Raw genomic sequence first — 21447 nt, 5'->3', positions numbered from 1 at the left:
CATCAGAAATGAATAGCTGTTGTTTTCTTTTGCTATGCCATGAACACTTCAGGAATCAAATCCCATAGGATTTCTATTATAATGGCTTTTTTTTCTTTTTTTTTTCTTCCAAACAACCAAAAAATAAAAATTTATCTACAATCCTACAAAATTTCTGCAACAGACTACAATTTTTTGGCTGAACCTATCTGTACATTTGAGCCACAATAAGGATCGTAATTGGCTGACTATGACAAGAGCCCTGTAAAGAACTGCTGATCTCAAAGGTTCAAAAATGAATGATAATTCAAGTGGGAAAAAAAAATCTCAATCATTGCCCAATTAATATCTCAAAACTCCATCACAGTCAAGCTGAGGTTGAGCAAAGGCTCCAATGCACCGGGAGCAAACTTCCGGGCAAAGAGATAACACATAGTTGTTTGCTCCTAATTATATGAACAAAGTGTCCTGTTATTCCTTATCGCTTGTATAAAACCTTCTGTGATATTTTCTCCCCCATGCATTGCTGGATGAGGTCCCCCCATTGACTAGTCAACCCAAGTCACACTCCTGTTAGCGTTCAATGATCCATGGATCATGTTCAGGAAAGTTGGAATGTAATGTTCATCTGGATAGCAAGCAGGCTGACAATACTTCCTGAAAATGGTGTAGTACTTGGTGTCTGAGATCACGTAAATGGCAATTGAACGGTGCATCTTGAACCATTGGGATCCTTTTCGCCATTGATAGAGCTTAATGTCAGAAAGCATCTTGCGGTTGTAACGACCACGACCATAGCAGGAGGGATCATCATATGACTCCACAAAACTGAGGTTATAACCAATGAGATACTTGTAGACAGTTGGGAAGTTATAGACTGGGATGCAGCTCTCAGAAAGAAGAACAAATCGCTCATTTGAGAAGTCAAGCAGTGCATTGGCTAGAAGACGCCTCTCTGCGTCAGCTAGTAAAACAGTTCCCCATTCCACATGCTAAACAGAAGAAAAACAATACATTAAATAAATAAATAAAATATACAGTGATCAGAAAGAAAGATGTGTAATTAAGATTGGGGCATGTAACTGAGAAATAAAATTCACTTTCAATGTTGATTTTACCTGTCCCAAGAGAATATTTAAACCAATTTTTTTGCCATTGATTTGTTCTAACACATAAACAGATTTTCCCACCTTCCTCTCCCTCTCTCTCGTTAAACTAGTAGCTGAACCAAAAACAGGACTTCTTAGTAAGATTATGGCACAAACAATTGTACAAAAAAAACAAAGAATATGATACTAACAGAGGCAATCAAATAAATTCAGGAGGACCAAAGAAGAGAACAAACACAAGGTTGTTCGGACTATCCTAAGATCTACCACTCTGATGAAAAGGGATGGAACAGTGACAGACTCATTGCTTGTGCAGATCACAAAATGTTTACATCAGATTCCACAGTGGACTTCAGAATCCGAAATCTAATATAGCTTTGAAGGAATATATTTATAAGAAGAAAAACTAATATCAAAGTGAACAAACAGGTTCAGGTGCATCTAATAACAAAATGGAAGTAAAGTTTTTTAATTTGAAAAAATAGGAATGGTACATGTAATACTTGTCATCCAGAATACAAACACCTTTAGAATTCGTGAATAGCTAAATAATTCTTATGCCGCATTCGATCTTTATTATGCATGGCATTGTCACCATTGATCACAGCTCAACAACTATCCAAAAAGCATCATAATTCCATTTGTCCGAAACGACTTACCTCTTTCGTATAACTACTAACCACAACAACTGAATCTCCCAGACAGACCCTTATTGTTGTCTGACAATTTTGAGCCATTTCTGCCAGGTAAACTACATTAGGAGCCAGCTTGTGAGAGGAAGGCACAGAGTCCAGAGGATATTTTCATCAATTCTAGGTTTGAACCAACGTTGTTAATTTCATTTTCCATACTGACTTTAACGGTGGATAGGTTATATCCAAATTCGATAAATTTAAAGATAATTTTTCATACCAAATTTAATATCAAATAATATCGATTATTTTTATTAGTTTGTTAGAATTTGCATGTATTAGCTTGTATATTTATAAATATATTTATAGTAAATTGAAAAATCTGAAATAATATACTAAAATAATTGATGGCGACGTATGAAAATGTTAGCCGGCACAATATTAAGAACCTGCTATAAACTATTATGTTCCTTTTATACAAACAAAAAGAAAACCATTTCCCTGAGTTTGAAAGAAACAGAAAATGTTGTTTATCAGAAATTTAAGCATTCACACATCAAATGAAGAGAAACAGCCTATGACTTCAGAATTGGCACGATGAGACTTGTTATTAGTAGTTGTTATGAATCAAGTACATTTCCGATGCGGATATTATGAAGCATTTGGAGCATATGCCAGTTGCAATAATGTTTGGGCTGTTGCTGACTTCTGTGCTTGTATCACTTCTGCAACTTATCTCCATTCATTTTGGCTTTGAGGACACTCTTTGTGAAGATGAGTCACAAATTAAAGTGATACTTTGTGTGTGTCCGTTCAATAAAACTTGCAAATATAAGTAATTAGTACTGAATAAGTGTATGGATGAGCTGTAATTTTAAGGTAACGTTTTGCAGCCCATTCTTTGAGGGTTTAAAACTTCCAACTCTGCTAGCAGCTTTTCTTGCCAATAATGTAACAATGATGGTTGAAACAGTTTTATGATACAGTTATACTGATCCATTCCTAGCAGATTTTTTGTTCTATATTATGAGTTGTTGCTGGATTTGTTGTTGACAAGAAAGGACCTTTGGAGCACACCGGTGCTTGTATAGTGTTACGGATTATATTTTTTCTCGATAAAGTAATAGACGGTGCAATATTTAAATGAAAGTTTTTCACACAAGCTAATCAAAATAGGTAGAAATTTGAATAAGTAACAAGTAAAGCATAAATTAATTTCAATGAAACCCAACCATATATTAGATTTTTTCAAAAGATTTAAGATTTTTGTTCAATTTTTTAAGTTTCGTAATTTTTTGAATTTTAAGAAAATTTTATTTTTATTAGAATGTTCTTTTTAAAATTTTTAGAATTTTTTTTTTTTTTGGATTCTATTAAAATTTTGAGATTTTTTTTTATTTTTTTTCATAATTTTTTAACTTTTAAAATATTTCAGTTTTTAAAATATTTCATATTTTAAAAAATTTTGTTAAAAAATTTAGAATATTTATGAATTTTTTAAAAATTTTATTTTCATACTAAAATTATAATTGATGATATAACATTAATTGAATTTTTTTACACATCTCAATATTTTACTATTAATAGATTTATTGACGGTATTAATTTCAGCCATTAAAATATCAAAATAAATGATGAAATAAAAATTGAAGTATTAAATGAAAATTTTTATTTTTTTAAATTTTAAAATGATAAAAAAAATAGTATAGAAGTTGTTTTTATATTGAACCCTCAATGAAAATATCACTTAAAATAGATTTTTTAAATATCTAACTCTTACCGGATAATAACAAAGAATTTTTAAAATTTAATAATATAAATAAAAAACAATTTTCATATATTATAAATTTTGTTTTTGAATTAATGCAATAATTAATATATAGCTATAACGAAGTGCGGACTTAAAATCTAAAAATATATATATAGGGCAACTTAGAAAAAAAAAATCCAAAACAGGTACCTAATAACTTTTTTTAAGCTACCTACCCCCATTTTCTCTGTACTGTAATGGTAAAATGACTTTTTAATTATAAAAAAATAGAATTTATGTAACCAGTCACACTAGTTTAAGTTTCAAACTAAATTTGGCATGTCTTATCAATCTCACATCAGCCCAAAGTTGTGGGGCCTATTTTAATGTTTGGGTTGGATATAATTCCATACCCATATACTACTTAACCCATCTAATTTCTGCCCAAATAGAATTGTAGGCAATGGGCTTTTGTTGGTTATGTATTAATTTATACATAAATAATCAAATTTACTAGGCAGGGATGATAAAGTTCGGCCTAGTTCAGTTTATTATTTCAATTTTGAATTGATACCTTTTTTAAACCCTAAAACTAAAAAAAAAAAAAAATTGAACTTAATTAAAACATTTAATGTTTAAACTTAGATTAAACCAAATAAAAAAGATAATTCAATCCAAATTGAATATTATAATTTCAAATCAATTTTCTTTTTTTTTTTTCTCATTTCTAGCTTAGAGCCTTGGACAGTTCACTTATCCAATTAAGTAGTTGATTTTTGATAGACCTAAGGTTCTAGTCTCATTTCTTTTAACCCTCTCTAATCTTAAAATAAATTAAAAACATGGGGCATATTTAGTGGAAATATCACTTAAAATATATTTTTAAAATATCCAACTTAAGATGAATTGAATAATAGCAAAGATTTTTTAAATATAATTATATATAAAAAAACGAACTTCATATATTATAAATTTTGTTTTTGGATTATTGCAATAATTATTATATAGCTAATTTAATAAATTTACTTGTATTCATTAACGGATTTACCCGCAAAGGTGTTCATAGACACCCTACAAAAATTTTAAAAATAACAAAACTTTAAGAGAAATTTTTTATCACCTTCAAATTTTTTTCTATACACTTTCAAAATTTGGAGAGCAAATAAAATTTGAAAGAAAAATTTTCTCTAAACACTTTTTTCGTTCATTAATAAAATTAATAAATTTATAGATAATGATATATTATAATCAAATATTTAAAAAAATTTTTAACCTGCCTTGGTTAATGTTATTCTAATTCTTTAACAGCAAATTGAGTTTAAATAATAATATGAATACACCACTCAGATAGTAGAACACAGTTTCCTCTACCAAGGGTTCGATCGTAAGGGTGAGAAAATTTAAAATTGATTTGAAATTATCGTATTCAGTTCAGTTTGGATTGAATTTTTAATTTGGTTTGGATTAAATTCAGATATTAAATGTATAAATTAGATTTTAATTGAATTTTAGATTGATAAGTGAAAAAAAATCGAATTATATATATTTATATACATTTAATTTTTTATAAAATAAAAATAATTATTTTATACCTAAATCAATTTAGATATATTAAAATCATATTACAATAATATATAAAAACCAAAAAGTTAAATTTTAAAAATCAATAAATCAAACCAAACCGAACTAGTAAAATTCGATTTGAATCAAATCATATAAAATTTTAATTCGAATTCAAATCAAATTATAAAAATTTATAATTTTATATACTATCCAAAAAATGAATCAAATATAATATGATCTGAATCATTATCACCACTACTGAATAAGTTACATATGAGGTTGCTTTACCTTTTTTTTTTTTTTTTGGGGTCATAAGCATGCTTTACTTTTATTTTAAGTTGAATGATCGCTATAAATCACATATAATATCATATTATAATGTACATAAAAATCTTATAAAGTTTGCTTACATGACACTTCGATGGATGGTTAATTTTTTTAATACATAAGAAAATTCTTAAAATTTTTTTTACATTGACATGTAAAATAATTTTTTTAATTTTAAACTATTTATAAAAAAATATATATTTAAAAATTATTTAATTATCCAAAACTTTCAAATTTAAGTGAAAAATCAATTCAATTATTTTTAAGTCGCTAGAAAAAATATATAATTCAGATATATTATTTTTTAAAAAATGCATTTCTAAATAATCTAAATATATGTTTTTTAATTTAAAATTTTCAAATATAGTAATATATTATATTTTAAAATAGGTTTTCTAATAATACAAATATATATCTTTTTAAATCTAAAATTTTCAAATATAGTAATATTATAAAGTGGATTTCTTAATAATTTAAATATAAGTCTTTTTAAATTGGAAATTTTAAAATATAATTTTTATTTTTTAGGGATTTGATAATAATATTTTATTATTTGATTATTTTTAAATTTAAAAAAGCCTAATATCACATACATTACGATATTCTCAATGTTAATTTTATTTCTCTATTTTTTAAATCTTTACATTTGTAAAGAAATAGTTTTTTAAACGATGCACAAAATTTTTTATTATTTATTATTATTATTTTTATATATAAGATGCATACATTTTTATTATATTTTTTATAATCCGTGTATCCACATATTAAAAAATTAAATCAATACTATTTTGTTTTTGAAATTTTTATGAAAACTTTAAATATTTTGTTTGTTTTAAAGTGTATGCATAAATCTTATAAATTTTTTTAATAATTTATGGATGTTAAAGCGAAAAAAGAAAATCAGTCTAGTATAATAATGACTCTTCTAAAATATTTTGACAATTGAAAGTAAAAAATATTAATTTAATTGTTTAGGTTTGTTTGTTGGTTTTATTTATTTATTTATTTTAAAAAAAGACTGCATAAGCTCACTTTTAATTATTAATTTTATTGCTCATTTCTTTTATTTGTTTTTTTTTAATTTACAAATAAAAGAAAATGACTAAAAGCAACACTAATTGTAACATAATTGTTTTATATAAAAATAAAATAATACTTATTTATTTGAAATTAAAAATTTATGATTTAATTATTTTATAGTATTTTTGGTTTTTTTTTCTGTAAGCAAAACATAAGTAGCAAAAGCAAAAAAGTAAATTCCTTTAGTTTTGAAATTAATTATAAAATCTTGTGAATGGAATTGAAGATTTTTCATTAAAAACCTTTTTTACAACAAATTTTTAAATAATTGTTTAATATTTAATATTATTTTGGGACTTTGTATTGTATTTGATGTTTAAGTAGAATAACGACTGTAAACAAAGAGTGAAGGTATTCCTTTAATTCTCTTCTCAATTTCTTATGTTTCTCTTATAAGTATATTTTGTAAAAGAGAAAAAAAAATATTTCTTATGTTTCTCAATTTCGTTCTATATTCAGTGACAAGAACGTAGACAACAGGGCAACAGGGACAACAGGTGGCAGAACAAGTATCAAAGAGCTTCTAGCCGGTCATCTTAGGAGCTCTAGCCGGTCATCTTAGGAGCAGCCGTTCAAGCAATTGCCTTCAACCCAACAGACAGAAGTAAAATCTTGTCAATCAAACCAACATAAAAAGTGAGAAAAGGGCACAATCTGGAAATTTAAAATTAATTCAGTCAGCGATGCAAGAAGCCAGATCGAAGGTTCCTTATTCAACTGCAAAATGCTTAGCTCCATTCTCTCAAAGATCACAGACTTTTCTTGAACCCAAGAAATTGTCGATCTTTCTCCATCTCTTCCTTTTAACGTCCATTGACCCATAAAACACCTCATATTTTCAGTATTGCCATAAGATTCTTTATGCGGCTTTGGAATAAAGTTGGTATTCAATGGAAATGTTGTTCTATAAATGCTATATATGTTTAATCTCTTCAATACTACTTGTCTTTGCCGTTTAAGCTCTCTCAAAAAACAAAAACGAAAACATGTATCCCGCTTTAAGGTTAAAACTATTCATTCATTCTTCTTCTTCTTCTTCTTTTATAAGTTGGTTGAACCAAAATAATGCATTTCTCCTTATTGCAGGAACAGTGCCAGCACAGCAACTAATCATAGGCATGCGTTACTGACCTTTCTGATTGCCACGCTTCTCGCCGTCATCGGACTGATGCATCATTCCATGAACATTGCACCTCCATTATTTGAAACCCACAGTGCTCTCATATCGATTTTCATAGCAGCCACACTTGTTTACGCTGTCTCTTGGGCAATCGAAGCTAAGCTTCACACCGGCAACAACTCATTTAACCACGTTATCATTAGCAAAATCAACATCCTTTCCGGCAGCCTAGCGACCGTTTTGCTTGTTTTCGTAATTTCTCCGGCCCTGGGGTGGGTAATCTTTTTCATTTGGAATCTTTATATTGCGAAGCTAATATATGGCGCATATCAGAAGACAAATCAGATTTATCGCAGGCTTTCATCTACTTCAGCCATGCTTAATGAAGTGTTTGGTAGCGTTGCTCAGAATGAAAGATTGCCTGTTTGAGCCCGGGTCCGATAAATTTTAAAGATGAGTTTAACTTTTATTTTAAAATATGTTTCATGGGTTATAAACCATGTAATTATACTATGTTTCTGGTTAAATAATGTCGTTGATTTCTGTAACATAATTTTCCTAAACAATAATTATGGAAGTTTGCAATAATGTTATTGAAAGAGGTTTGACTTCTGGTTTTTAGAGGGAAGCACATTTTGTTCTTTTTTTATTTTGTAATCTTTTCATTCTTAAAAATAAGTTTGGTTTTTTTACTTTCCAGTTCTTTATCATTTTAGGGAGGCGTTGATCAAATAATTGGTTTATAAAGATTCTTTCTATGATTGTTAGTGATCAAATAATGTGAATACCCATAGTACAAATAACTACTGAATTCTCTTTCTAATATATATAATTCAACATTTAAATTAATACACAATTTTATTTCATCTCGCTGCCAAGTGTGGACTTAAAATCTAATAACACATAAACAGGGCAACTTAGAAAAAAAATTCCAAAACAAATACCCAATAAACTTTTCTTTAAACTATCCAAAACACCCCTATTTTCTCTGTACTGTAATGGGAAAAAATTCCATGAAAACGATATTTTAATTATAAAAAAAGAGCATTTTTGTAACCGGTCACACTAGTTTAAGTTTCATACTAAATTCGGCATGTCATTTATCAAGCTCACATCAGCCCAAAGTTCTCAGGCCTATTTTATTAAATCAAATCTAAAATTTTAGGTGAAAAAAATTAAAATAATTTTTTTTTTGTTAATTATACTAAAACACAACTAAAATTAATAGAAAATAAAAATATGTGAAATAATATCATTGTTCTTATAATTAATTTTGTAAAAAATTAAAACCCTATTACAAAATAAATTACAGAATTAATATTATCATAATTTGAGTTTCATTTTTTGAAATCTTAATTAGCTAATTCCATAAAAAATTTTCTTTTTTACATGAGAAAAAAAAAAAACATTAAAAAAGGATAAATCATAAAAGGAGAATAATTGAGTATGTTTTCTCGTTTTCTACACAGGAATGTCTTGTGAAACTTATTTCCTTAAAAGAGGAAGCCTAAGCCACGTCATTTTTATATAATTTTCTATATTAATAAAAGGAAAAAAGATAAAATAAACATTCCATATCAGTAAAAAAGTTTCTGGCAAAATTCATAATTAAAAAAAAAAAAAAAGAGCACTCATCTGATTGATTTTGTTAATTGAATATTCTTTCAACACGAATACTCTGCAACGTCCATTGCAATTGGAAATTATTAAATAATAAGTAGCTTCATTTTTCAGACTTCTTTCCCCAATTTCTTATATGTTTTTGCTTTAAAAAATGCATATATTTGGGACTTTAGATTGTATTTGATGTGTAAATAGAATAACAACTATAATCAGAGAGTGAAGGTATGGGGTGTAAAGATAGATAGTCTTCATCTTATAACATAGATAGTCACTGCCAGGCTGGCCCCTTTCACACTTGTTACTTTCACCTGCTTGTTGTTTGTAATATAGATTATGCCAGTAAATTTGATTATTTATGTCTAAATTAATATCTAACCAGCCAACCATCCTACGATTCGTTGAAGCTTTTTTACACATCTACTAATAGAATAACAACTATAATCAGTGAGAAAAAAAGATGAAGACTATCTATGTTAGTAGAAGCTTCTGCAGGCTGAAGACTATCTATGTCAGTAGACACTTCTTGTTGCAATCTGGCTATAATTTAGACATAAATAGTGAAATTTAGACAGAAAAAAGAGTTAAAATCAAATAACAATATTTATTATAAAAAATAGTAATCAAATTCAAAAACTTAAAATCTAAAACCTTTTAAAAATTTGTATTCAATATTTGATATACTCACTGTATTCATTAAGTTTTGAGAAAATTCAACGTGAATCACCTCTATTTATTTTAATTGCAGTAATAGAAGTAAGAAGAGGAAGGATTGATTAAAAAAAACTATTAATCAAACAAATTACGAAAAAAAAAAAGATAAAATTCATGCAAAATATCAAAAGGGGAAAAGAATCGTGGGACCCTTTGGCATTTCATTTATAAAACAAGTGGTTGATTTTTTATAAGCTTAAGGTATTAATCTCAATTCTTTTAATGCTCTCCGATCTTAAAAATATAGATATAAAAAAAATCGAATTTACTAATCCATTTCTTAAATCATTTTAATGTCTGCCGATAGTTTAGTAATTCATTTTTTAAAAGTCACTTAATAAAAAATATTGAAAATCTTAAATAACTTTTACCTAATTAATGTATTCAGTTAAAGTTCGTTTGTTAGGGTAAACCTCCAAGTGTGCAACCATTTTTTTTTCTGGGTTCATAATTGTGAATAATGGGTAGCAAATTCCTTGTCCGTGCAATTTAATTGTCTTGTTCTTCATGAATTAAACTTGTCTTCTAAAATTTATTGAATTTGCAACGGCTCGTAACTGATCATTATGCTAAAATTTCTCTATCAAGTTGAATTGCCACTTAAGTCTGTTATGAATAAAAGTAGCAATTGGTTTGATCAACTCAAATTTGAGTTTAATCACTTTAAATCGAATCATTATAAATGTAAAAAATCAGGTCATTACACTAAAAAAAAAACTTGGATTATAATTTTTCACATCAAATACTCATAATACTTTTCAAATATAATTTTCTTGTATGAAAATTTTTTTCAACTGCAACATTATGTTTTACTCTCAAATTAATCTTTTTCAACCCCAAATTGGGTCATATATTGCTAAATTCATACACATTTTATTTTTCTGCAATATGCATTGAATTCACTACAAGAAAAGAAGAAAATATTATATATAATAATTGATAATTTGTATAATATATCATGATATTTTGATATTTAATTACTGCTATGATTGATGATTTGTATTCCCAAGTATTCAACATTATTTTGGCATTTTATTACACTTATAATGGTCCATTTATTTTGAAATAAAATTGTGCAAGGCTCCAACGTAAAACTAGAGTGTAGAGGGTCTAATAATCGAATATAATTTTTTTTATAAATAAAATTTAAATCTAAAGTTGAATAAATATTAAGAAAATGCTAAGCAAGTAAACATTAAAAGACCACTGCCTCTGAAAGAATGGAAAAATAAAAGAGGCATTCCAGCAAATGCAAGCTGTAATGTTGTTAACCAGTGGCCTATTTAGCTAATAATTGAGATTCTCTTGCAATTCTAACAAGAACCCTTTTATAAATTGCAAGATAACCTATAACTGATAAAATAATATACTATCAAATTTGAGCAACAAGAGAGAAAACAAGAACTCACTTGTAAAGGTACACTTATATGTTTACCCTGAATTTCTCAGTTGATGGTGTAGTCAAAACCGACGTGGTGCAAAACCTTGTCCTATCTTACAAGAACTTCAAGGCCTGAATTGCTGCAACTCCATTCTTGGCAGTCAGAAGAAGGCATCCACATGTTCCGAGTCGGGGTTCCCGCAGCAAAGGTATTTAAATCATCAAGAAGATTGACAATCACGCTACCAAAACGACGAAAGAAGGAAATGTGCTATTAAATATTCCCACAACACTGTTGCAGTTTTCAACCATAATAAATGAATCCATTACACACTCCTATATGATCTTAGAAACATACACATGAAGGTCAAAATCCAAGTATAAATATCAGAGCTCACAAACCCTGCTTAAATACTCTCACAGAAGTAGCACACCTTTTAAGCCAAAACAAAATTGTTCCAAAGAACTGTACTCAACTGATCCCTAGCTCACTACATTTTTTTTTTTTTTTTGAGAAGAGCTCACGATGACTCTTAGGCTTTGTTTGTTTCGCATAAATTGACTTTTAAACAATGACTTTGTATTTTTTTTTTTATGTTTATTTGACAGAAAATTAACTAGTCAATATAAAATGAAGCCAAACACTTGGAAATTGAACAGATAAATAGAAAAGATAATTTCTATATTAGGATCCACCTTTAGCATATCAGGATGCAATTATAGAATCATGTTTTGTTTTTAATGCACTTCATAGATGAAATTCAAGTTAATACTAACACCCCTCATGCCAAATACAGAAAAACAAAACATTAATAGATTAGTCAAGATCATGTTAAGGACAAATATTTCACCTGCCCAACTCAGCAACTAGAAACTGTCCAGATTCTGCAAAAGCCAGGGAATTAACAAATCCCACCCGTATCATGGAAAGGATTTTGGTAAGCAACCGGAATGAGGAGAGAGGGGTTAGGTAAAATAAGGATGCAACCATATGAAGTATGCAATCCCACTGGTATTCGAAAAGAAAAGTGAAAAATATGAAATCACATGAGACTTCACGGCATTAACTAGTGTTATCAACCTTCATGGCATTAATGAACCTCCCATTACAGTAGAAAGGCCCAAAAGTGTCCTCTCTCAGCCATTATGTTTTGCTTATTGAGCTTTTGCACCTTAGTATACAATATAGCCTACTAGGTGGAACATGTTTAATTGACAGAGTAAATTGTTTTAAATCCATGCCTCATGCGATGAGTGTTGGAGTGAAGTGACTGCAGTTAATTTGTTTAGTTCATCTTCTAAAAAAACCGAAGGCAAAAAGCCAGATCTATCTATCAACACCTTTGGTACACTAGCAAGCAAACAACAAAACACAACCCTCCAAACTACACAATCTATTCAAAGCATTTATTCCAGATAGATGGTTACTTGGGTAGCAATACTGCCAGAGGCTATGGTACATATATTAGTTACATTACATTTTGTGCTCCAGTTATTAATAGGCAAAGCATTAGTTAAGAAATCTAAAGTAATTCTTACATAATATAAGTATTGATTAAGAAAATGTTTTTTCCAAAGTGAACCAGAACAACTTCATATAAACAAAGGACTAAACTGAGTATCAACACTGAAAGTTTTGTATAATTTAGCAAAAGATCTTCATCAATCTTGAACTGATTTTTTTCCAATGTAGCTTTCTTGGCTTTCTACATAATTAACAGCATTTTACATTATACTTCGCCATGCTTCTAAATTTGTTCTTTGCCTCCTATTTTGAACTCCTTTTATGTTAATTAGAAGCTATAATCTATTGGCTCTCATTAACCACGTAGGCATAGGTATCCATAGATTTAATGAATTCACATTCATTTTTAATGACAAGCATCAATAATGATCCCAAAATACATAAAAGGTGAATGAATTTATATATACCATGCCATACATATGACTATTAATCGTTTCATAATCATCTATTGCCCCTCTTTAGATTGTTCAACTACACTGTAAAATGAAAATTTTATGAGGGTTTTAGAAGCCTTTGCCTAAGGCTTTGACATTTAAAGCCATGACCTATGATCAAACATTAACACATAGTCTCACTAATAACAAAATCCTGCATGGTGATTAGAGTAAAAAAACACTATATAATCACATTAGAGCCCATATTTTGTCTAATAGAAACATGATGGTATAGAACAATTTAATGTGCTATGAAATGAAAGAACAAAGAATGCAAGCATTTGTAGAGACTAGAAACTGTACAAGTTTATAAGCCGCCCATTAAGGGCTTTGCATTCCTGAATAATTTCATCCTCATCAAGAAGCTCCTCCGGTGTAAAATTTTCCTTATCTAAAATTGGCTCAACCAGCATTTAATCATAAAAACGAAAATTGTCAAAAGAAAACAAAAATGAAGAACAAAAGCCATACTTTCCAAAGAATACACAGACAGAAAATAGTACAGATACATGTTGACTGTAAACTAACAAGCATGGACTTGGTCCTTGAGCCTTGATTATCACTTCCTTCCACAATGGGGCTTATTGGGGAATAGAATAAGGGTAAGACAAAATTATTAAGGAATAGAATAAGGGTTTAACTTAAAAGATAAACGGTTATTACAGGAATGTCATCTTAAGCTTCTAGAGAAAGCATAGCAGATGGGCCAAAGTCCTAAAAATTTCAACTAATTCTTTTTTGCTTTAAGTAACAAGATAATGCAAGCTTAAGAAGATTTTCCTCCAGAATCTCACCTACTTGAGAGGAAAAAAAATATAGGATCCAATTATTTCTGCCTCCTTGCCCATCTAAAATGTACTAATGTATAACAAACAAAAACAAAATATTTCCCTCAAATCCTCTCCTACAACGTCTTCCTCAATAAAGGCAGTTGCAATGCTTTAAACATTGATGCCACAGTACAAACACTGAAATTCACATTTGAAAAACCGCCCATTGATTCAAAAGAAAACAAAGGTACTCATTTTATCCCGTAGCAAATGCCACCGGATTTATATACTTGATTTCAATGGAACTCTCGACCAAGTTGAAAAACTCCAGAGAAAACGACCCATACTCTATATTGTACCATTGTTCAAAAAAAGAGGAATATCCAATACCAAAGGCTTTCAACCATTTCCAGACATTGAAACACAATATTTCATGCCCTTATTTATGTTTGTTGCATTTTATGAGCAGCAAAACAGAAATTTCACAAGCATGAAACCCCAGAATTCAATCAAATTCACAAGAAATGGCATACACATATGCATGGTATAGATCAAAAACAACAAAATGAGTAGGCGAAACTCACAGGAGACGCAGTGGACAATCCGGCCATACGCCAAAACATCTTTGCGAAATTTTAACAACGAAATCGCTTCCAAAAAAAAGAACCCAGATCTGATCCAGATAAAAAAAAAAAAAAAAAAAGAAAGAAAAAAACCCTAGGAGTCGGCGAATTTAAACAAAGAAAACAAAAATATCCGCCGCAGCGGAAACCCTAGCAATCTGAACCGTACGGATTCGAAAGGAAAACTCAAGAAAAAAAAAAAGGGTGGATTTTTGTGGGACTGGATCGAGCAGATGGATTTGCGTATGGTGGAGAGAAGGATACCAACAAGCAACCCGTAATCGCGGGATTGTTTGGAGAAACTAAAAATAAAATAAAATAAATATATGTATTATTTATTCCTCACTTAAATTGTTTTTTTTTTTTTTGTTTTTTATTTCTTTTTCTTTTCCACTTTAAAATCTGAAATATAAAAAAATATTATGAATATTGTTCCGCATGGAGATGAAAAAAAAATTAAAATTTATTTTAAAATCATATTATTTGATTTAATTTGAATTAAATTTTCTTATTCGATTTAATTTAAATTAAAATATTAAATATATATTAATTTTAAATTAAATCTTAAATCAAAAAGTGAAAACTCATAAAAAAATTAAAACAAATCAAATTATATATTTTTATTAATTTTAATATATTTTAAAAATTTTTATAACATAAAAATAATTATGTTATATCGAATTTTTTTAAATACATTAAAAATTATATTAAAGTAATATATAAAAAATTTTAAATTTTAAATTTAAAAAATTGTTGAAACGAATCAATCCATCCTAAATAACAAATTTTTGTTCGACTTAATTTGAATTATAAAAAAATTAGATTTAAATTCAAATCAAATTTTAATTATTCATAATTTTGTATAATATTTAAAAAATTCAATTCAATTCAATTCAATTCAAATTCTTATCATCTAAATTAGGATCCATATTTGCACATTTTGAATAAAAAGATTTTATTTAATTATTTATACTAATATTTTTAGTGAAGAATAAAAAAAAATTGCACTCCATCAGTCGATGAAATCCATTCAATCAAAAACTGATAGGATGTTGGATCCGATAACATATATTAAACCAGATTTTTATTAAATCGGTTAAAAATCGGATTAAACTGTTAATTAAATCAAAATCAAATTAAAATAGATAATTAAACAAATTTATATTTAGTTTATTGTTTATTATTTATTATTCAAAATTGGTTTATAAATAACAGGATTTGAACCTTTAATCAATTTCATAACAAAATTAAAGGCCAATAGCCCATAAAATTAAGTCAAATGCATTTTTATTAATTTTTATTACATTTAATATTAAAATAATTAATAATGGTAAGATCCTTTTACATTTAATTGATTTTTAGGTTTATGTGTTAAATAATATTACATTTATTATCATTTTTATAAATTATTTAAGTAAAAAAAGGTTAAAATAAAATAACAATATTTATTATAAAAAAAAATAGTAATCAAATTCAAAAAATTAAAATCTAAATCCTTTTAGAAAATTGTATTCAATATTTGAACTACTCACTGTGTTCATTTATTTTCATAATGGATTTGACAAAATTCAACATGAATACCTTTATTTTTCTTTTAATTGCAGTAATAGAAGTAAAAAGAAGAAGGATTGATTAAAAAAAAAAAGCTATTGATCAAACAAATTACGAAAAACAAAGATAGAAATTCATGGAAAATGACAAATAAATGGGAAAAGAATTATTGGAGCCTTTTGGCATTTCATATTAAAAAAATATATATAGAATGATTGCAATTAAGGCGTCAAATTGGTTAATTGCATTTGTTCAATATGTTGGTATGAACAAATCCTTTTATTCTATTTTTTTTTTTCAAATTTTTACATACTCAATATGCATGCTTAAAAGTAATATATATATATATATATATTATAATTAAAAAATATCCAAGACATTTTTTTTATTTCAATCAATCAATCCCTCTAATATTTATTTACTTTCAATTAAACTCTTATTTAATTAAAAAAATTAACATTGTTTCTTTTAAACTAAAATAAAATTCAATATGACATTAATTAAATCAATTAAAGTTTACTACATGACAGCGATATTAATACGTGAAAATTTAAAAAAAAAAATCTATTTTTATTCTTATTTTCTCTAAGATCTATTTACAAGTTTAATTAAATATAATTCGAAGGTTAATCGATTAAAATTTATCGCATGATAATATTATGTCTTTTTAAAAGTTTAATTGAGTCAACATAAAAGATTAAAAACTTAATTAATTATAATAAAATATTAAAAATTTATATAACTATTGAATTACGGGTTAAATTGAGTTAAAATAAAATATTCAAAACTTGATTAATTGCTATAAAATATTAAAGATTAAATGATAATTGAATTATAATTTAAGAACATCTTTGTCCTTTAGCCAAGATTATAATAATGCTCTTTTGGAATAAAAATAAATTGAAAACTTTGTCATATTTAGTGGAAGGGTTACACGTAAAAATAACTCCTATATTATAATTTGTTGTCAGTTTTGGTATATAAAAAAAATAAAATTATCAATTTAATACTGAAACTTTCATTCATTTATTTACGTTAGTACTTGAACTAACAATATTAATTAATTTATTGATATGATATGAATATCTAACAAGATACTGAAAAATATAAAAAAATTCAATCACGCCACATCATCAATTTTCATGTTAGTATTAAAAGAAAATAAAAAAATTTTCTAAAAAATTTTAAAATTTTTTAAAAAATGTTATAAATTATAAAAAATGAAAACTTAAAAATTAAAAAATGAAAACTTAAAAATTTTAAAAAATCTCAAAATTTTAATAAAAAATAAAATTTTTGAAAATTCAATAAAATGGAATTTTTAATAAAAATAAAAATTTATTAAAATTCAAAAAAATTCACAAAAACTTAAAAAATCGAAAATGTAAAAACCTAAAATTTTTTGAAAAATAAAGAATAGAATTTTTAAAAAAATCTAAAATATTTATTTATTTATTTTGAAAAATAAAGAATAGAATTCTAAAAATTATTGAATTTGCAACGGCTCGTAACTGATCGTAACTGAAGGCACCTTGAAGGAACAAAAACTTAACAGAAGAGGTGTCCAAGGGCTGTGCTATCCAGCCCACTTAAGGAGTTTATAAAAAAAAAAAAATCATATATTTTATTTAAATCTAATTCTAATATATACAAAAAAAAATTAAAAATCATTTAAAAGTAATGAAGTAAGTGTATGGGCAGGCTGGTTTTGGGCTTAGCTTTGAAAATTTAGGCCTGGCCAGCCAATGCACACTATCTCAATATTACCACAGATCAGATTGCAAAAAAAAAATCAGCAAGAGTGTCATACAAAACCAATGGACAGAATCACTGCCAATCACACACAAAAAAATTAGAATTGAAAAATTTTAATCAATCATATTATCATAATATGAGTATGTCCACAACATCCCTGGTCAGATTAAAAGAAAGCGTGAACGATAAAGATTATCACCGATATTCCCAGCAGCCAACTCATGGACACCTCTTGGTTTTATTGGGCATCGGATTGCAAGAAATAATATATAACTTGTGTGCGTTAAGTAAAGCCACTTTAAGAAATCAATTGACAGTATCAATGACAATTAATACAAAAAAAAAAATCAGGGTTAGAAAAATTTAATCAATCGTATTACTATAAATAATCAATTCAACATTAACTATTGTCAGATTAAAAGCTAACACAAATATATTTTATGCACAAATAAGCAAGGATTTAAAAGAATGCCACTGAAATTCCCAGTGGCCAATCCTCCTGCTTCTAATATCAGAAGAGGGAAAAGCATGGTTAATTGAAATATTAGTGATTTACCTAAATGGAAATCAGGGATTTTTTCGTTGCCTTTTTGTTCAACGTTCTGGCTGGCAGGTAGCAGAGCATGAGCATTATTCACAATGTATGCAGGTTTCTTTCTTAATACGCTCCAAAGTTGAATGCTTCCATCGCCGGAGCCAGATAAGAATTTATCATTGTTAATAAAGCAGCAGCATTCCAAAGATGATGGTGGAGAACAAAATACCAATCGTGACTGGTCGAGAACCTATTTAGCATGGTGCAGAGCGGATGACTATCAGTTACGGAGAAGAAAAGCAATATCCTGGTAACCATCTAGCTTACATTTAAATGCCAAAAATGCTACTAGTAGTATAACACATTGCTTAGAACATAGGGGATGGAGGGGCAGCAGGATGTGCAAATTAAAAGATATCCACCAATTTTGATTGTAATGGAAATGCAAGCATGATTTACTCTTTAAAAATGACTCCGCATCACATGTTTTACTTTTTATCCAGTATTGTCTATTTAGATGATGAACTAAAACTTCTACATCATGTTTACCTTGAACGACATCATACACCGATCACATCCAACAATCCAAACTCATTCTTTTCTTAGGCAATCAAGTGTCAATACTTCACTTTTATGACCACATATTGTGTCAATGTAAGCTCTGTCCTCCATGTTCCAATACTTGACTGTCCAATCAAATGATCCAGAAAAAAGATCTGTGGTCCCTTGCCTAAAACTTAAACATGACAAATATGTTTGATGACCCGGAAATGCCTGTTGAGCACAAATTAAATGCCAAATTGAGAAAAACTGTATATACTTTATTATTCATGAAATTGAAAATTTGGAATAGGTTAAGTTGTCAAATAGACTACGAGGAGACCAAAGAAATGCTTGTAAATGCCCCCTTGTACGAATGTCCCACAAATGAACATGGCGGTCTAAGCCACCACTTGCCAAATACCGGCCATCAGAACAAACAGCCAATGCTAAAACACTTTTACTATGCTTTTTAAGTCGACCTCGCAGGTCCTTCCACCCTTGATTTTTAAGAATATTTTCACTAGGCCATTGGAATTTTTCAGTTTTCCCACTTTCTACATCCCACTGTAAAACAGTACCATCTTTGGATGCTGAAAAGCCTTTCAAGTCATCATCAGAGAGAGCTAAAGCAGTAACAGATAGCCGATGCTTCACTAATGCTTTAAATCTATCAGCAGTTTCTGGTTTTTTAAGCCTGACTTGGCGCCGGAATCTCTCAATATCAAAGGGAATGTTTCCAACACCGGAATGGTACAAAAACATTCTTATGAGTAAAAACAATGATTCTTTTACCTGGATGCAATGACTCTCATGACCCTGCCACTCTCCTCAAGCTGCTCCTGCTACAAAATCTTGACCACAAGCTAATCCCTCGGCTCCTCCTCTTCCTCATCTTCTTTCTCCTTCCTTGCTATTGCCCGCATCTTATCCAAAAGCTCTGTCGCCACCCATTTTCGAATCTCACCAGGGGTCTCCTCATCCTCATCTTCATGCTTCTCCTCTCCCCCGCTTGGGTCAGAACCACCCAGAATCTCAGCCATCTCTTCAGAGTCCCCTGACTCAATGTCATCGTCCTTGTACTCCATTTTTCGCCGCTTCTTGGTCTCCGTTTCGAAAAACGGGTCATTGTTGATCGAAAATTTCTTGCCCATGTGGCCTCCTTTTGGGACTGATGACCCTCTCTTCTTTTCATTCCTGCTCTTCATGGTTCAACAATCAGAGAGGAAGAAACAAAGGATTTTCCTTTTTTGTCAGGTGAGGAAGACGGATCGTGTCATCTAAAATATGGGTCGTTGCAGACTTAGTACTGTGGAAGGACTTTTACAACACTTCCAAACAAAACCTAAATGTTATAATTTTTAAAAAAAATCATATTTTTCTTTTAATTATTACTAACTTGTGGCAGCTGCCTTCTGTGATTGTATCACTTCTGCAACTTATCTCCATTCATTTTTGAGGAAACTCTTTGTGATACTTTGTGTGTGTGTGTCGTTCAATCAAAACTTGCAAATATAAGTAATTAGTATTGAATAACTGTGTGGATGAGCTATAATTTTAAGGTAACGTTTTGCGGCCCATTCTTTGAGGGTTTAAAACTTCCAACTATAAACTCTTTTCTTTATTTCTTTCATTTCAGATTTCTTCAAATTCTTCGTCTAAAAATATTTTTTTTCATTCACATTTCTTTTTTAAAACTCTATTTCCTCCCTTAAATTTTCATATTCTTATTTTCTTTTTATAATAATTTATATGATCAATAAGAATAAATAATGGATCTTTTCAATAAAATAAGCATTTCTTTTTTGTTTCCTTGAGTATGTGATTTATTTTAAAAAATTTTCATTTCTTGATTTTCATATAATTTTTTTGTTAATATGTATTAGTTCTACTGCTGCTACTCTTATTTTTATTCTATTGTGGTAATAAAAATTTTAAATTGAAGTTTTTTAATCATTCTTTTTTTTTAATAATGAATGGAACTTTTTGATTATGGGTGCATGTATGTTTAGAAAAGATAAACATTTAGGGGATTGAAAAATGGTTTAGAATCTAACAAACTTTTTTTGTTCGATTTTATAAATCACATTTTTGTTTTCAATTTTAAATTTTCTATTCTTTTGATTGATTTCATTATTAAATTTCAATTACATTTATTTTAATTATCAGTTTTTCTTATAATTTCTTAGGATTTATAAATACTTATTACATTTAGATTTTATGTAAACTTTTTTTAATAAATATAGCAACAAAATTTCTTTTTACTAATTAAGTAATCAAATTTATGAAATGAATTTAATTAAAAATTTCATTGTTTTAAATATTTACTAATATACTTTTCTAAATTAAGATGGAGGTCAAAAAATTATTTGAAATTTTTGTTGATAAATTATATTTTTTATTTTGAAAATTTGAAATTTCAATTTATGAAGTTAAAAA

General features: G+C 28.1%; 3 protein-coding genes and 1 pseudogene across 4 annotated transcripts; all 4 read right to left on the bottom strand.

The window, feature by feature from the left end:
- Window positions 1-291: 291 nt before the first annotated feature.
- Window positions 292-2462, bottom strand: LOC149511400 (glycosyltransferase BC10-like; annotated as a pseudogene).
- An 8743-nt stretch (window positions 2463-11205) lies between these two features.
- On the bottom strand, window positions 11206-14767 carry LOC111275364 (uncharacterized). Its single transcript, XM_022860708.2, has 3 exons — window positions 14589-14767; window positions 13538-13641; window positions 11206-11517 (listed from the first exon to the last, which is right to left on the bottom strand). Exons 1-3 carry the CDS (start codon window positions 14625-14627, stop codon window positions 11385-11387), a joined length of 276 nt encoding a protein of 91 aa, XP_022716443.2. The 5' UTR covers window positions 14628-14767; the 3' UTR covers window positions 11206-11384.
- Window positions 14768-18286: 3519 nt separating this feature from the next.
- LOC111275365 (U3 snoRNP-associated protein-like EMB2271) lies at window positions 18287-20365 on the bottom strand. 2 transcript variants are annotated; one of them, XM_089755443.1, is made up of 3 exons: window positions 19804-20365; window positions 19018-19242; window positions 18287-18718 (listed from the first exon to the last, which is right to left on the bottom strand). In XM_089755443.1, the coding sequence occupies exon 1, from the start codon at window positions 20214-20216 to the stop codon at window positions 19875-19877; it is 342 nt and encodes a 113-aa protein (XP_089611569.1). In that variant the 5' UTR covers window positions 20217-20365; the 3' UTR covers window positions 18287-18718; window positions 19018-19242; window positions 19804-19874. The 2 variants fall into 2 exon arrangements, with proteins under 2 accessions (XP_089611569.1, XP_089611570.1); XM_089755444.1 differs by lacking the exon at window positions 19018-19242 and having other exon boundaries at window positions 18580-18718.
- Window positions 19060-19773, bottom strand: LOC111274323 (U3 snoRNP-associated protein-like YAO). Its single transcript, XM_089755172.1, has 2 exons — window positions 19363-19773; window positions 19060-19242 (listed from the first exon to the last, which is right to left on the bottom strand). The coding sequence occupies exons 1-2, from the start codon at window positions 19771-19773 to the stop codon at window positions 19060-19062; spliced, it is 594 nt and encodes a 197-aa protein (XP_089611298.1).
- Window positions 20366-21447: the final 1082 nt, after the last annotated feature.

The sequence above is a fragment of the Durio zibethinus genome, chromosome 26 (genome assembly GCF_047325235.1).
Source record: "Durio zibethinus cultivar Kanyao isolate XHJ-2024 chromosome 26, ASM4732523v1, whole genome shotgun sequence".
In the NCBI taxonomy this organism is placed as follows: Eukaryota; Viridiplantae; Streptophyta; class Magnoliopsida; order Malvales; family Malvaceae; genus Durio; species Durio zibethinus.
This window is presented reverse-complemented; position numbering and strand designations above follow the sequence as displayed.

What these genes read in the sequence shown, in the direction of transcription:
- LOC111275364 (XM_022860708.2), bottom strand. Translation starts at nt 14,627, where the DNA reads ATGTTTTGGCGTATGGCCGGATTGTCCACTGCGTCTCCT. An exon ending in GATTGTCCACTGCGTCTCCT is followed by an intron (nt 13,642 to 14,588) that starts GTGAGTTTCGCC and finishes GATTAAATGCTG; the next exon opens with GTTGAGCCAATTTTAGATAA. An exon ending in AATGGGCGGCTTATAAACTT is followed by an intron (nt 11,518 to 13,537) that starts GTACAGTTTCTA and finishes TCGTTTTGGTAG; the next exon opens with CGTGATTGTCAATCTTCTTG.
- LOC111274323 (XM_089755172.1), bottom strand. Translation starts at nt 19,773, where the DNA reads ATGTTTTTGTACCATTCCGGTGTTGGAAACATTCCCTTTGATATTGAG. An exon ending in GTACAAGGGGGCATTTACAA is followed by an intron (nt 19,243 to 19,362) that starts GCATTTCTTTGG and finishes TGTGCTCAACAG; the next exon opens with GCATTTCCGGGTCATCAAAC.
- LOC111275365 (XM_089755443.1), bottom strand. Translation starts at nt 20,216, where the DNA reads ATGAAGAGCAGGAATGAAAAGAAGAGAGGGTCATCAGTCCCAAAAGGA.